The following is an 18,012-nucleotide window of genomic DNA, read 5'->3' as shown; positions in this document are numbered from 1 at the left end:
AACTGAGAGCTAGAGCATTAAGTACAAGTGCTAGCATATCCAGATTAGAAACTTCATCTCCAATTCCACATGAGTCATCACATACCTCTTTAAGACACAACCGTCTCATGCTCTTTGATCTTCAAATTATGGAGCTTTGTCAAGAAAGACACAACCGTCTCATGCCCTTTGATCTTCAAATTATGGAGCTTTTGCTTCAAGTAAAGCAATCAAGCCATATTCATTGCTTCATAAATGTTGTGGAGATTATTCCAAGCCTCCATTGGGAAATTGGCCAACTTTTTATAGAATGATATGGTTCTTACTAATCATACATATAATGCTCAGCAGAGACAATACACTAATGCAAGTAGTTTAGCCGAGAAGGTCTATGAAATGGGGTTACCCAGAGCCAGTTTCTAGTCCCTTACAAAAGTCGAGATATGCATTTGATGTGATTTAACACTTTCCAAATTCAAAAACTATAAAACCAAAAAATACCCTGATTTGGGAGAGTAATTTGGAGTATTCAACGAAGGGAAAAGTTGATATTGATGATGCACAAGTATTTAGCAACACCCTAATAGTAAATTAGAAGCCATAATGGCTCTGAAAATTGATTCTAATTAGCACTAAGTACCTTGTTAATAGAGGTAAGTCTTTATTAATAGAGTAGAGAATGATTTGACTATTAAAGCTTCAATGATTGTTGATTGTACTCAACAAATCCATGTGTGCATCATCTACAGCACGTCTTGAACCCATGAGCCAAAAACTAGCATGAATGATGAGATTTTCAAAGATTTTACCCCTTTATGGTTGGAATTTTTCCACTAACTACTCTGTACTTTTAAAGCCTTTGATTTGATCAATGTTGCTCTCCTTTGATGAGTTGTAGCCCTTTGAGTTGTACTAGTAGCTCCAAGTTGAGCCTTTTTGAAGAGAATCATCTAGAGTTGATTCGGGGATGTGTAAAAGTTAGAATCAACATCTTAGCATGCTAGATAGCAAGAAAGAGATTAACACTAATGATAATGCTAATGAAAAGAATGAAGCATAATGACAAGGCAAGAGGTTTAGCTCAAAATCTCGTATGTTTGATCCATTAGATAGAGTGCCATTTTATAGGCTTGAGTACATCTACATTGTCCATTAACCATGGCCCATAAGCTTGGTTAATCATCCCCTAATCTTTTCTAAATTTAAGCACCATCTCCCTTGAAGTGAGCACCGATTTTGGCATCCTTTCCCACTTCTTCTAGGTGCCTACTTTTGGCCGCCACATGCGCTGACCATTCCACATGTTCTTCATCCTTTGGACTTCTTTTGAACCTTTGAAATATATGACTTACCCAACTCATACGAATGTTTGAGAGTCACGTACCACTCCTCCTTGCTCCAAACATTCACCCCACATCACTTGTTATTTCGACAATTACATACTATCAATCCAACTCTCATCCAAGAGCCAAATTCCAATAGGACATCTAGTCTTAAAGTGTAACAAAGTCTACCATAACAACCCTAGCATAGACCCACAGCACAACTCACCTGACATACCAAATGGTGTCCTTGTGCATTAGTTTTGTCAACAAACACTAGTCCACTTAATACACAAACAAGTCCCAGTGCCACATGTAGTTCCAATATAATATTTTCGCTACAAGATCTCCCATGTCCAATCCTCATCTAAAACTGAACGGAGATTGTGTTTTCACATATAACCAATAGATAGTCATATTTAGGGCAAGCATAAAACTCCCCATCGATTTCTATGTATGTCCCATGTCCTCGAACAGTTGAAGACAACACCAGCTACTTTTTACCCCACCAAATTGGAATAAACTTACGATTACCAGAAGTCCACGTAATCTCATTTAATAGAGATCTTAAATCACAATGGTTATAACATATTCCACCTCTAACATGTCCATATGTTATTACACTGCATCGAATAGGTGGACAATCCACATGACTCCAAAGTCATGGAATCAAAATAACCTTGTGGAACTATGTCCATGCTGGGGTAGCTCTTGGCATTATGGGATCCAACCACATATACGAAGTCAGTGTATCAAATGGTCCAATTGTCAAAGTGGTTTAGACATTTAGTCTAGGGCCAGGAAGTTCCAAACTTCTCATCTCTCTCATTCCAAGGGCTGCCTCATGCATCAATATCATTTGGCCATCATGAGAGAGTGTGTGATGAAACATAAAACTTGTCACCCTAAGAGTGACGTGCCAATGCTCAGACAACCAAGAAAGTCCCCTATCACGATAGAGCATGTGATGAAACATAAAACTTGTCACCCTAAGAGTGACATGCCAATGCTTAGACAACCAAGAAAGTCCCTTCTCTTATTGTCACTCATAGACTTGCATTGCTCCTCATAATTACCAAAGGTTAACTATGGTAAAGCGATCTCGCGTGAAGCCTCGAAAGATCTTACATGGGAATACACTCTGGCATCCCATACCACCAGAGCACACCCCACATAAAGCCCCTATTAAGCATGATCATAGGTAGAATGGCTTCTGCCACCTATTCACTACACCTAGTGGCTATCTGAATAACATGAAGGGTTCATGGTAAAAGTAGGTATAATCTCTTCACGTTCTAAAAAGTCATGTGGAAGAGTAAGAGCATGAAATAAATTAGATCCCATCACAAACCAAGCCCAAGGATTATCTAACCTAGAAACAAAATCCTAATACGAGGTTTCATAGACCCGACATTGTACACACAGCGTATGACCATGATAGATTGTGGCTAGGGACTCACCACCCAACCGTAGGTCCAGTGCCTTGAACTACCCTCAAGTTGCCAAAGATGTGATTCCCATGAGCCTTCTTTAGTAGTGATGGTCCCAACCCACCTGGCAGCTCTATGGCCATGAGGTCTTACACACCCTTGGTGGCCCTCACATCTACCGCATGGATACCTGAATAACTCGTAAGTGCTTCCAAGGTCACTTAGAAAAGCAATAACTTAGCCATAATTGGCCCTTGCTTTATTAATAAGACTTTCCTACTTTATTCATAAGCTTTTAACCATTATTAGGCTATTAATTATAAGCTCTTAGCCAATCTAGACATCATCTTGCTCTAGCACCCTTAGCCCGCGTGGGAACCCTCCCCTAGATACATCTAGTTTAGGACAAGCATAACCAATAGATACTCACGTATGCTCTAGGGCCTCCCCATCAATTTATGCGTAAGTCCCATGTCCTCCAACAATCTAAAGACAATATATAGCTTTTTACCAAACAAAATAGAATAAACTTAAGGTTACCAAAAGTCCATGCAATCCCATTAATAGAGATCCTGAAGGATAATGGTTATAACATATTCCACCTCTAACATGTCCTTAGGTTACACTCAATTGAAGAAGGGAAAATGCACATGACTAAAGTTCTAAATCAAAACAACCCCGTGGAACTACATTTGTGGGATCCAACCATAATATATACAAAGTCAGTGTATCAAACGATCCAACCGGCAAAGTGGTCTAGACATTTAGTCTAAGATGGAGAAGCTCCAAACTTCTCATCTCTCTCGCGTACGATTCCGAGGCTACCTCATGCATCAATATCATTTGGCCATCACGAGAGGGGATGTGATGAATCATAAACTTGTCACCCTACGATGAGTGACATGCCAATGCTTAGACAACCAAGAAAGTCCCTTATCTCACAGACTAGCATTGCTCACACTAAGCTACGCGATGAATTTTCTAAGGATTGGGAACATAAGGAGAAATTCATCCTTCAAGAACTAGAAACACCTAAGCTTACAAAAGCTGGGCGTCGAAAACTAAACAAAGCTTTGGCAGAAGCTGAGCGAGAGGCCAAGAAAGTCATGGCTAAAAAAAATAGTGAGAATGAGGATAAACTAGACTTTCTTTCAGTACTAGACCACTTCAAAACCTACACTGTTGAGACAAACGGAGAGTGGTCTGACTGGACAGCAAAAAAGGTTAAGGAAGATGGATTGTCCACATCATACGATGGCCCTGCTGAAGTCAAGGAAGTTGATATTACGAGACCACGGGAGAAGAACTTGCTTTTCCTCAGGCCATGATTCATGATTCTTTATTGTAGACAGTATGGGGTCGGCGGTCAATGTACTTGGCTGTTTCAAAAAGTGCCCAAGGAGATGTGGCATTCGATGTAGCACCACGATCCTTTAAGTGTGTCGTCAACAGCATCACCTCCAACAGTTGTACCCTAGAGTATAAAGTCTAGAGGAGGCAACCACCACAAGACTATGCACAGGTTACATGGACACGTGGAGGGTCACTACCAAAGCTCTGTAGCCCTGTTCCTTTGAAGCAAACTTGGTTTTTGCAGCCTTGGCACAGAGGTATACATAGGGGATCTGTCCCTTTCTTTACCTGCAAACGCTTGTAGGCAATTTTGCCCTTCCATCGTGACACACTAGTGTAAATGTATGCCTACACAGTCTTTAAACAAGTGCACATGCATGCACACAGCTCAAGGCAAATGACTGTAAAATACATTATCTATCATAAATTCTTTGCTTTTGGCAGAGTTAGGCTTTTGGCAGAGTTAGGCTTTTGGCAGAGTTAGGCTCTTGGCCTTTGAATATCCTTTGTACTTCACGTGAAATTCACTACTTCCTTGTATCATTAAATGCAGCAAGACGCGAGACTACATTCTTTATTTCCAGGAGTGTTATGGTCATGAAAAGGAATCTGCTGCACAGGTTACAAGCTAGCATGAAAATTTTAAAACCAAGAACAAACTTGAGGGTGGCAACATGGATTTTTGTTACCAAGATCGGTGGGTCTTCACCACCTCTGAACTTGCTCTACATCCACACTGTGATGGTCATTATTGAAGTAGGTTTTCACAGATGGATTACTGAAGGGATGGTAGAAACTCTACTGGAAGGTAGAGTGGGTGTGGATGTAGACCACAAGTCTACTGGGGAATGGAATCTCACGTGAATCTCCTCCTTCCTACTCTCTATTCTGCAGGTAGTAACAATAGCATGCCCGAGCAAAACAATAGCCTTAAATTTAATAAATAAAAGTATAAACTTCACCCCATCATTAACTGTTAACAACACATGATATCTTCAACTACCACTACTCCAAGACCACCTTAAAGGCCAAAGCAACCACTCACATAATTCAAACAGAAAATCCAAGAAAAACTTCACTTAAATTTTCGTCAGGTCTACTACAATTCCCAGCCAAGAAAACATTAAATCAACACTCCCATGATCGATGGCTAGAATCAAGGAAGAGGCAAAGAGCAAACCACACTACCAAGTCTTTAACCTATAAACCTTTGACAAAAGAACCATTTCATAGCACCTAACCTTCATTAATGTCTGCTTCTGAAAAAACACACAACAAAGTAGAGAAAAACATGCAATAAGTAGCACACCACTGCAGCTACTTGTAGCACGACCAAACGTCGGTAAGCACTATCAGCAACTCAATCTTCATCCTCTGATTCGGCATTGCGAAGCCACTCAACAAACCGAGTTGCCAACTTCTTAACCTGACCGGTTTTTGAATCAAAACCATTTGCAGCACCTTTGTCATACCAAGCCAAAATAGGGTCCTCCTCTAGAATATCCAGGTCATACAGCATTTTTAACACCCCAGCAACCTCCACCTCCTTCCTCGTTTCAGGCGGCCCACATGCAAAGAAGGCCTCAACTGCCCCAAGAAGTAGTTCCTGGCCGTGTTCATCCGTAACCACTTTAGACAAATAAGATTTCCTCTTGTCAACTTCCTTGGCTAAACCTTTAGAAATCCCTTCAAAGAGTGCTTCAAAGTACGCATTCATTGCTTCCTGCTCAGAAACAAGGGGTCTGTCCACATGAAGGTGAGCTGCTAGTTCACTTGCATCAAAACCACTCACTAAACATCCCTTGAAATCCTTCACAAGTTTATCATGAAGACTGAGCTCCTTGAGTGCAATAAGATCATCTTCATTGATGTCAGTTCCGGGTTCCCCCTTCTTCAGAGGAATTTTCTTGGTTGTAGGCTTTCCATCCTTAACCTTTGATCCGGCTGCCTTTTCAGGTTCATCGGATATGGTATTCAGCATAACCATCTCACTTGTAGCTGAAGTTAGCTGCTCTTTGATGCGCTGTTGCGCAGCTTTGAAAGACGTATCGGTTTGCCACTGCACACTGTCCTCTTCTTCTTCAGCTTCCTCTGCATGATCAGCTTGACTGGAAGCAGGAGAAAGCTCCTCTTCATCAGAACCAGAAGCCTTCTTCTTAGAAACATGATTTCCATCTTCGTGACCCTTCTTCTTCTTGGTTTCCTTCTTGGCCCGTTTTATCTCCTCATCAAGTGCCTCACCTTCCTTCAACCTCTCCTTCTCAGCTCTTCTCATTCCTTTCTTGTCGGAGCTTTTCATCTTCTGCTCCGGAGGGTTCTTCAGTATAAAGGTTGTCAGCTTGTCTCGCATGTCCACATCAGACACGAATCCACAAGCCGCGCATTTCAAATTTATAAGCTGCGTTTTCGTGATGATTATCTCAGTCTCTGGATTCCCACATCCATAACACTGAACATACTTTTTGATGAAAATCTCCAGTAGGCCTGCAAGCTTAGATGTATCATGAGCTCCATTCACTATTGCTGTCCCTGTTTTCTCATCAAACTTGGACTGTGCCCCAAGTTCACACCCAAAGAACTTGGTAGTGTAGGCTGGAGGCCTGGCCAGAGCCTTTGCAACATCAACCATGTTAACAAGGTTTGTTTTGATTCCATTTCCGCGACCTTCTATCTTGGTGATGAGCCGAGGCATCTTATACCTATAGAAGGCATCATCCTTGTTGCTAGCCCCAATGTTCAAAAAAGCCATTTTACTCTGTTAATGATTGACTTTTAACCCAACCCTTGTGAAGTAAATGATGTCTTCTTCAGGTTGAAACAGATGGATGTCCTCACACCAAGACCACCGGCAAAATGCACCCCAGAGATGAGGAGTTGGGCAAGGGTATGTGCAAGGACACACCTCGCTTGGAAGTTGTGGAAACCAAGGATGCATACAACTCTGATTCTGAATCAACTCCGGCTGCATGCAGGCAGTCTGTTCGCACATGACAGAAGATGTCCCACACTACTGCAAAATGAGGAGTGAATAGCTATCAGCAAAAGAACTGACATAACTGACTACCACACCAAGCCATAGCAATCATCTAACATTTCCAACAGAATCAAAATAAAAAGAAGAGCATCCTTATTAATTTTGAGTAGCATTGCAAACCTACATAAAGAACCTTCAAACCACATGCCGTGCCTTATCTTGCATTTGATGACTCTTCCAAAGTGAAGCTAAAACCAAAAACTAGGCCATAAACCAAGCCAAAAAAAGCACTTAAGTGAGCTAGAAGAATTCAACTCATGCTAAAGGCTGTATTCATGAAATGAATAACTTAACACAGGATGACATGAGCGACTAAGCTCATCTAAACGCTATGGAATGCTGGAATAGTTAACATTCCACATAAGTAATCTTTTGACCTTGCATTGACAAGCACAACGGAGAGCCTACAAATACAAAGCCTAACTTTGTTGCAAACTGGTTTTTATGATGAGTAAAACAAAACCGAATAGAGATTTTTGAGAGCATGACCACCTGCTAAAACTAAAACCAAAAACTAGGCCATAAACTAAGCCAAAAAAAACACTTAAGTGAGCTGCCTAGAAGAATTCAACTCATGCTAAAGGCTGTATTCATGAAATGACAAACTTAACACAGGATGACATGAGCGACTAAGCTCATCTAAACGCTATGGAATGCTGGAATAGTTAACATTCCACATAAGTAATCTTTTGACCTTGCATTGACAAGCACAACGGAGAGCCTAAAAATACAAAGCCTAACTTTGTTGCAAACTGGTTTTTATGATGAGCAAAACAAACCGAATAGAGATTTTTGAGAGCACGACCACCTGCTAAAACTAGACCTCTCCTCTCTCTCTCTCTCTCTCTCTCTCTCTCTCTCTCTCACACACACACACACATGCGAACACAAAGATAAATACACCTTCAAAAGATTAAAATACATACAACCACACAAATTGAGAGAATAATTATGCTAATCAAACAACAAGCTCATCTAAACGCTATGGAATGCTGGAATAGTTAACATTCCACATAAGTAATCTTTTGACCTTGCATTGATAAGCACAACAGAGAGCCTAAAAATAAAAAGCCTAACAGAGAGCCTAAAAATACAAAGCCTAACTTTGTTGCAAACTGTTTTTTATGATGAGCAAAACCAACCGAATAGAGAATTTTTGAGAGCACGACCAGCTGCTAAAACTAGATCTCCTCTCTCTCTCTCTCTCACACACACACACATGCGAACACAAAGATAATTACACCTTCAAAAGATTAAAATACATACGACCACACAAATTGAGAGAATAATTATGCTAATCAAACAACAAACAAGCACCCACCCACACACACACACACACACACACACACACACACACAAAGAAAGAAAAAACAAGAAACTTAGCAAGTTATGATTAAAATCAAGAAATCTTAATAAGCCAAGCAATCAAGCATAAGTTGCTCACTAGGTTTCAAAACAGTCTGGGGGGAGACCCAGTGCTTACTAAAAAGTACAATCAAAAAGCAAAAGATAAAAAGAACCTAATCCCCTTAGCATGTCCTTGTGCTTGAGAAAACAGGAAAAAAAAAATCAATTAAGGAGACCGTACAAGCACATTAGAAACAGAATATGCATACTCTAATCGCATCCAAGTCCTCTCTAGGCATTAATCAAACCCTGATCATGTCCAAGTCCCCCCTAGGCAGTCCTGTCTAAGAACAATAATCGTGTCTCTATGTCCCCTTAAGCATGAAGATCCTGTCTAGATCCCTTCTAAGCATTGTAAACAAAACTTGATCTTCCCTCCAAGCATGAAAATCATGTCCTTAAATCCCCTCTGAGCATTATAACACGGCCTCAAAGACATGACCTGTGAGATTCGGTTGCGCAGCGGAATCTAAGATCTCCTATAAAGGATTCTGTACGTCATAAGACGGCCGATAAATTAACACTAATGATAAATCACTGCTAGAATCCGACGATATGCAATAGAAAGGCACACACTAATCCATTAGAAAAGCACTAATCGATCTACTGCTGTCAGATCGCTCCACTGCACACAGAAACCCTTGTACACAGGCAAATAAAACACAGGCAAAATAACACATGGACAGGTATGAAGGAGAAGTACCTGTGTAGAGCAGTACGCGAAGATCGGCGATGGGACCTCGGATAGCCCTGCACTCTTCGTCTGTGTTGGCGCTGCTGTGGGCAAAGCAAGTATGTGGAGAAGAATAGACGTGGGGATTGTTTTGCTTTGCTATTTACAAGCCCTAGCTTTTTGCTATTTTCCTCTCCAGTAGAGAACCGCCTTTACCGCCAGGTGTCGGTATGGTCAAAGTCCGATGCCCACCTTTTCGGAAGGCCACAACGCGTATGCACACCTAATACATGATGTTGTACATAGGTAGTGCTATCAAATATTATTGTAGAAGTGTCTTTTAGCAATCCAATAAATTGGTCTCCTACAAAGAAACTAGCACTCTCAAGGGGAGCATGAACCTTGATTTACGTGTGTTCAACATGTGTCGTTCAATGTTCAAAGGTTGAATTGTATCTAGTGGTATTGAGGAAGAGTCTAGAAAAGGGTAGATTCTTGACCATGTGATTGATTCATAAAATTTAGGAGTTGATTGTCAAATTCTAGGTGATTGGAGAAAATCTTAGAGCAAATTGTGGATACGAAGATACCATAAAGTGAAGTGACTTCTTGCTCATTTCGTAAGAATTGAGAAAGATCATGTGTTTATTTTGACTCCACTATCTCAATTACTGAACCTTGATCACTGTTAATAATCATTATTATTTAATCATGGCATCAATCATTTGCTTTGATTCACCCTAACTTTGCAAATCTCAAGTGCTAGAATGTGGAGTTGCATGTCACGTAGCCTATAATGGCATGCGTGAGTCGCCCATAATAAGCGGCTGCAAAGCTCGACCGGACATGGAGACCACACGCCTGAGCGCATGTGGTGAGTGTGTCTGGGGTTTAGGGGTGAGGCACCCGGGTCGGAGAACAGTGGACAGCCAGGCTAGTGTGGGTAGGCAGGCCACTATATAAGCCAGCAATGTGAACACTGTTAATCCAAAGTGGGATTAAAGAGGAAACTCCACACAGCCACAATCGAAAGAAGCAATAGATAACAACTATCATTGGGTAGTTACCAATGCTTCGAGCTCATGTCCCTTGAGGCTCTCCAAACTTGCATTTGGAAGCTCCACACCTCCAATCTCCACTTCCACGCTGTCACAGTGGAGTCGCTCGCACCACAATGTAAGGCAATCTTCCTCTCGCTCTCCAATACACATGCATAGAAGAGAAACATGCACTAGAGTACACACACACACACTCTCTCTCTCTCTCTCTCTCAAGACAAAGCAAGAGCTATCATAGCACAAAGGGGGATTGTGTGTTTCCATTATGAGAAATTACGTTATATACAATTGGCCCTTATTCACACTTGGGCACCCAAAACTTACTAACTAAGGCCTTGGGTGGCCAATATCTCATAATGTACAACCTTTATAGTGCCTTTTCGTAACACTTATTAATGTCCTCAAATGGAGGAGCATCTTTGTTAATCCAAAGTGGAATTAACATCCCCCTTACCTGATGTAGGTTTTGTCCTTAGAACCTCTTACCTAGGTCGAAAGACCTGGTCGCCGAACTCATATCTGTAGAAGTTCCAGCGGGATTGAAGCTTTTTAAGGGTTCTTCTGAATGCGGAGTGTGATGTCTAGAACTCGGTGTCTACCATATCCTTGAATGTGACATGTATGTAACTTGGTAGACACCTGAAGCGATGATAATAAAGCATCATGTCTTGTTCATTCGGGCCTCTATTCATGTCAAAGCAAAGCTGCTCAGCATCAAATCTATCATACCTTTCCTTTGGTTGATAGATAATCACTACGATCAACTTTATGACTCTTTGTATTGGCGGGGAGCATTGGTACTGTACTCTAGCACACTGTGAGGTACTCCTTGCACCAGGCTGTATGCCAAAATCCTCGAGTCAAGGGTTAGTATCATCTGTGTTTATTATTATATATCCTCTTCTTGTATGTACTGGATGTTGTTTGTGCCATCTGCAAAAATAATAACTAATCATGAACATTACAATGCGGATTTCCAGCAGATCGGCCAAGTGTGGGTTGGTTAGTTTGGTGTGTTGTGCCACATTTTCCCACAAAGGTCCCCTCTCCTCCCATTGGTAGCAACTCTTCTAATTCAGGCATTGGGGCTCGAAGAGGGTATGGTACATATGGTTGTTTCCATGACTCCATGGTAGAGTAGGCATCTGGCACGATTCTTCGTGTAGGCTCAAATGGTGTAATTTGTATCAGCACTTTGAACATCAATTTAGGCTTCAAGAGGGGATTTCCTGCCCGAATGAAGCCCTCGTACTCCGCAGAGGACAAAGACTCAATGAAATTTGTATCAGGAAAAGCTTGTATTCATCTTGAGGAGGAAGATCGTGTACCTTATCGAGCTGGCGTGGTGGAGATAAAGTTAGTGCCGGCAACTCCTCGGGGGCGAGAGGGTTAGTGAGAATATGAACTGGGGTAGAAGAGTAACGAGAGAAGATACAATCAGCCTCAGTAATGTTGAGGATCCTAGTGTTTCTGCTTGTCCTTCTCTAGAATCGGTGGGTGGGCTTGTTAGTTTTCATAAATTCTTGGAGGTCGAGGATTTCTTTTGTGGTTATATTGGAATATTCAATATGTTCTATATCAAAATTATAAACCACAATGGTGAGCATTGCCACAGATAGATGTGCTCCATCTCTTGTGTCTTGGTGTTGATAACCTCATTAAGGTCTTTGAGCTTCTCTGTGTGTGCCTTGTTCATCTATTCTCTTTCTGTATGTAGGCTAGCCACCTTTTGTATTACGAGGCAACAAGTGCTTTCTTGAGCTCTTGGATCTATTGAGTGTACCCTTCTTCTTTAGCCCTGGAATGTGGCGTGTGCTTCCCTTAACTGTTGTGTGTGTTGTACCTCTTTCTCCTTGGTGTGCGCCACTTCCTTTTTGAGTTGTTCTTTTGCTTGTTCCAATTGTGCCTTGAGCTCCTCATTTTCCTTGGTGGTTCAGACAATTGTCTTGCTACCCTTCTATAGGTTGTTATTCTTGCGTCTTGCTCTTTGGCGAGCTACTACCACAATTCTGTGTGTCTGTCATGCAGTATTGGGATATTACCTGCATGGCTTAGAACCTTCATCTCATTGAGGAGGTAAGGGTTGCACACTTTGGACTGGTGAGACCGGAGATAGTTCTCCATTTCCACTTCTTGAGTGCCTTGGGGTATTGGGATATTACCTACATGGCTTAGAACCTTCATTGAAGAGGTAAGGGTTGCACACTTTGGACTGGTGAGACCGGAGATAGTTCTCCATTTCCCTGTGGATGTACCATGACCAATCTTTGGATTTCTCCTCATGTATTTTGGCGATTTTATGGAGAGGGATCTTGTTATACCTGTCCACCGGTTTCACTTGCATGAGCATTGACATCGCTCGATAGGCTCTTTCATCTGCTTCCTCCCGTATGTTCTCATACTCAGCCCCATTGGAATTATAGGAGACCTTCTTGAGCATGTCCTCTATGGGCGTCTGATCTAGTGGGTGTACATGTGACGGAATGGGAGGGGTAAACCGTAGTGCATCTCTAATTATGGCTTTAGTTTATGAGTACCTGCTTTGTAGACCCATCTAGCTTTGTTATGGTCCCCCTTTTTGTATTCTTGTCATAGGATCTGATAAATTCTGCACATAGTGTTGGGTTGATTGTTCGGGGGAGTACCTCTGCCATCTTTCCTAGCCCCAGCTTATAATGCACATCAGTGTCTTCCATAATCTTTAAGCACTCCGGGCTGTGGTATTGGAAGATAATTTTTCCTTGATTGGTCTGGATATCTATTTGGAGCATGGTCCCTTGTAAATCTTGTGTATATGGCCCCATATATGTTAACTTTGTGCCCCTTTGTGCCTATTTTCTTTTAACGGTCGGTCATCATGTTGCGCTAGCTTGGGTGACAACCGAGTTCCCTTCACACTCCGGGTTGAAAGCTTATGAGGATGCCATCTGTAACATTTTCAAAATAGCATCAGTCATTGTTGACCAGTAGAAGCTTGCCGGTCTTAGTGGTGCTTTTTTTTATGTGAGTGATTTCCTAAGCGTTGAAGTATGATGAAAAGAGTGTTAGTGTGGTGAGTAATCAACAATAAAGGATGGATGTTTTGAATTAGAAGACATCCTTGGACTTCGTGAATTGGTGTTTTCCGTGAAGCAACATGGGAAGTCTGTGAGCTGGTAGTGTGTGAACTGTTAACTTGTGAAATGTTAAACGACGAATTGATAAGCCGTGAGGTGTTAAGGCATGAATTGGCAGTGCATGAACTATTAGTTCGTGAAGTGTGAAGGTATGAAGTAGCAGAGCATGAAATGTTAACTCATGAACCGTTAAACTATGAATTAGAAGTTCGTAAACTGGCTAAGCCGTGAAGTGTTAGTGTGTGAACTGGCTAAGCCGTGAGCTGTTAAATCGTGAAGTGTTAAGGTGTGAGCTAGCAATGAGTGAAATGTTAACTCATGAAGTGTTAAAACATGAATTGGAAGTTCGTGAACTAACTAAGCCGTGAAGTGTTAGTACATGAACTGGCTAAACCATGAGCTGTTAAATCATAAAGTGTTAAGGCATTAGCTAGCAGTGCGTGAATTGTTAACTTGTGAAGTGTTAAACCATGAACTGGCATCGTGAAGTGTTAGTATGTAAATTGGCTAAGTCGTGAGTTGTTAATTCATGAAGTAGCAGCTCGTGAACCATTAACTCGTGAACTAGCAGTGTGTGAACTGTTAACTCATGAAACGTTGAGTAGAGAAGTAGTAGGTGTAGGTCACGACTAAAAGTGTGTGATGTGTGTTAGTGATTCACTATTGCGAGAGTAATCTATCATTTAGAAGGTGGATTTTAGGGGAAACAATTGATTATCCGTAAAATCGAGATGGGGTTTTGATGCCGTGAAATAGCAAACTGTTGTTTCACATGTCTAATACTCTCTAATCCATGCTAGTGAGTGTGTGTGTGAGTGAAGTGAGGTGAGAGGAGAAATGAGTACATGTAGTGCAATGTAGCGGTGTGACAACACTTGCATGAGGCGCGATGGAATTGCTTCTCGAGGAGTTGTGGAGCTTTGTTAAAGAAAAACATACTACCTTGCACACACAAGAGAAAGAAGAAGAGAAAGGTGCATGCAAGAGTCGAATTTGGTGAATGGCACTTGGCCAACCCAATGAGGGTTAACTCTTCTATGTGAAGTCGCTAAGGGCTCACTCCACACTCTCCTTGTGTGACCCAAGGAGAGATCCAATGCTAGGTAGAGAGCAAGAGGGAAGGAGCTATCGAGAGCTCAACCTCTACCTCATGACATACGTATGTAAATAAGACATGGTAGATAGCAAGGAGAAGGAGAGAAAGGAGAGATTTACCATTTGTACTCACATACACCAACAATCAAAGCAAGCAAGCCACCACACAAGCAAGCAAGTTGGCTATCACAACTGGGTCGGGAACCGGATGGTGGCTATCACAACTAGGTCGGGAACCTAGTCATAGCGGCGGATAAATTCATTGAGGCGCCTGACCATATGCTCTTCAGTGCAGGGATGCTGCGCGGATGGGGGCACGAACCATGGGAAGTTGAACTAGAACTTTGGGTTCTTCACTGCTCTACATGAAAGGTACTCCAGGCCCACTGACGGGGAGGTAGTCGGGGGTGATCCTCATTGCGCATAGCGCATGATAGTATGTCTCCCATATGAAGGTTTGGCCAAGACTGGCTGCTCGCCCATGAGATCAAACGTGATGGGGTGAGCAGTGGTGGCAGGTGGACGGTGGTGGCTGTCGTGCGGGTTCAAGGTGGGTGGTGATGTCGTCGTTGCTTATGCTTCGCGTCGAGGTATGGGTGAAGGATGTGGACGTCGAGGCGGTCGGTGACACGGGTAAGTGACACCAAAGATGTTAAAGAATAACATACTACCTTGCACACACAAGAGAAAGAAGAAGAGAAAGGTGCATGCAAGAGTCGAATTCGGTGAATGGCACTTTGCCAACCCACTAAGGGTTAACTCTTCGATGTGAAGCCACTAAGGGCTCACTGCACACTCTCCTTGTGTCACCCAAGGAGAGATCCAATGCTAGCTAGAGAGCAAGAGGGAAGGAGCTATGGTCTAAGGTAAACAAGGAGTTATATAGGGGAATATCATCGAGTCCCTCCAAAAATCTCCTAATTAATCTCTCACATCATCATCAGAGAACTTATCTCGAGCACTGCAGTGTGAGTAGAGATATCTGACTATTAATTTAATCCCTAATGGTTTCACCCTCGTTTTGTTTGACGTTATTCACCTATTCGACGGGGCTCCATTGGGTACCTTGACGAGAATACCCCACTTTGATAGCTTCTTTTAAAGCTTCAAAGGAAGCTTTATCTTCCGTCTTCAAAGATCTGAACCATTGGCCATCTTTGCTATCCAAGGTAAGGCCAAAAACACTTATCTTAGTCTGGTCATCTACATGGCCAAATGCTTCGCAAATTTGATTAAACATCTCCAACTAAGTAATGGGGTCATCTATACCATCAAAAATTGTGATCAACTTAGAGATGTTCACTGGTTTAGTTCGTTCCTGTGTCTAGGTTGAGCAGGTGCAGGGGGAGCGATGCCCGCAACTACCCCCTCCCTATTTCCATGGCTAATCTTATCATTTCAAGTGTTAACCTTGTCATGGCAGGAGCTAGCGGTGCTGGTTGAGGAATGGTTTGTGGAGAAATGGGTCCGAATGTCCGGATGGATAATGGACCATCGGAGGTCTTTGCCCTCTAGGAGGACTGTGTTGTGGACCACGTGGTCCCGTTTGGTATACTGGTGGGTGCCCCCCTTGAGGTGGGTACTGCTGATAGACAGGCGAGCCTGGTCATTACTGATGGGCCTAGGTAGACCCACCCGCTTTAGTATGATGTCTCAGGCCTTTGGTGGAAGGATGGACTTGGTTCTTGGTCCGGTAAGGTTTCTGGAGCTCTGAATGAATCAGCCACCCCGAAGACAAGTATGGCTCTCTAGACTGGTAACTAGGTCCGGGTCTAATGGCTCTCACTCTGGCCGACTTCCGCTCTAGGATCTAAAGACAAAAGAGTCCCACTTTGTTGGGATTGATCCATATCTCTCACCCTGGGTTGTGGATCTTCGAACTATGTGTTTCCTATGATAAAATTGCAAAGCCTCGATGCAAGGCTTTGCTGAGAATGTGTTGTGGAGAGATAGGAGTTGGTTCCTGGATGGACAAATGGTCTGTCCATACACTGCGGTTCAGGATCTCTTGCCTCGGGGTATGGGTCCCTCATCCACTACTGGGGAGGTCTTCACTCTCACTGGTACTGTCAAAGACAAGCACCGTTTGATTCCACACGGTATTTACCAATGGGTCCGATCTTACTCAAAGGGGCATCTCGAGAGCTTACTTCGTCAAAGAGAGGGTTATTTCACACCAACTTACCCGAGCATAGGTGAATGGAAATATGGAAGTGTTGTGCAAAACCCTCTAAGAAAAGAATTTTTTTTTTTGCAAAAGGAACGGCCATACGCTTGTGAACAGATAGGGATACACTTTGAGAATGATATGGGAACGGGTGTTTGCTTCTCAGGGAGAGAAGGAATGGACATTTGCTTCCAGATTAGCACAGGCGTACACTTCAGAGATGACAAGATGGAACGAGCGTTCGCTTCAAAAAACAGGGAACAAATGTTCAAAGTTGGGTGCAGATTGTGTTGAAATATGCCCTTGGTTAGAGGCTGTAAAAGAGAATGAGTAAATGTGAAAGAACCTGTGAAAAGGTGAGAAGAATCTACTGCTGGGAGAGAATAAAGGGTAGCATGAGAAGATTTAGGAAGTGTGGAGATATTCTGGGAAGTGTGGAGTTATTCTGGGAGATATTCTGGGAAAAGTGAAGAGGTGGAGAGAATCAGGGAAAAGAGGTGGAGTGAATCATGGAAAAATCAATGGGATTTGATGCTTGATGTAAACTCTATAAATTGAGGCATTGCCCTAATGAGAATTTGCTGGTTTTTGAGTATCCATGCCTACATTAATCTATTTGCTAATCACTTACTATTTACATCTTAATTATTTGCTAATCACTTTATTAATGATGTTAAAGAACCTGTGAAAAGGTGAGAAGAATCTACTGGGAGAGAATAAAGGGTAGCATGAGAAGTTTTAGGAAGTGTGGAGATATTCTGGGAAGTGTGGAGTTATTCTGGGAGATATTCTGGGAAAAGTGAAGAGGTGGAGAGAATCAGGGAAAAGAGGTGGAGTGAATTATGGAGAAATCAATGGGATTTGATGCTTGATGTAAACTCTATAAATTGAGGCATTGCCCTAATGAGAATTTGCTGGTTTTTGAGTATCCATGCCTACATTAATTTATTTGCTAATTACCCACTAATTACCTTAATTATTTACTAATTACCTACTAATTATGTCTTAATTATTTGCTACTCACTTTGTTAATGATGTTGATTCTAGTGTTTGATCCACCATAGCTCATCACAATGCTCAAATTTCAACATGGTATCAGAGCCATGCCTAGAATCCATCAGGTTTATGAGCCCATTATTTAATTAATCAAGATTAGTAGATAATTAAAAAATAATCCAATTTTTAGTTATTTTTCAACTAGCTTCTATACCCCCAGCCAGTGGAGGAGTTCATTCTCCTTGCACACTTCAAATTAGGCCAAGCCCTTTTAGGAGCTTAAACTACACTTAAGGGGCTACAAGCTACTTGAAGGAATTGAAGCAAATCAGCGCGAATCGTCGGGCAGCCCGAATTGTAGGCGCATTTTTTTCTGAGAAAA

At 42.1% G+C, this 18,012-nt stretch overlaps 1 protein-coding gene across 1 annotated transcript; it reads right to left on the bottom strand.

Annotated features, from left to right (window-relative positions):
- Nucleotides 1-5,146: 5,146 nt before the first annotated feature.
- LOC147619824 (eukaryotic translation initiation factor 5-like) lies at nt 5,147-9,398 on the bottom strand. Its single transcript, XM_086825670.1, has 2 exons — nt 9,229-9,398; nt 5,147-7,094 (listed from the first exon to the last, which is right to left on the bottom strand). Exon 2 carries the CDS (start codon nt 6,831-6,833, stop codon nt 5,445-5,447), a length of 1,389 nt encoding a protein of 462 aa, XP_086681796.1. The 5' UTR covers nt 6,834-7,094; nt 9,229-9,398; the 3' UTR covers nt 5,147-5,444.
- Nucleotides 9,399-18,012: the final 8,614 nt, after the last annotated feature.

This window comes from Cibotium barometz, chromosome 32 (genome assembly GCF_041138505.1).
Source record: "Cibotium barometz isolate CiBa-2024 chromosome 32, ASM4113850v1, whole genome shotgun sequence".
Classification (NCBI taxonomy): Eukaryota; Viridiplantae; Streptophyta; class Polypodiopsida; order Cyatheales; family Cibotiaceae; genus Cibotium; species Cibotium barometz.
Note: the sequence above shows the minus strand (reverse complement) of the source record. Positions and strands in the feature narration are given on the sequence as shown.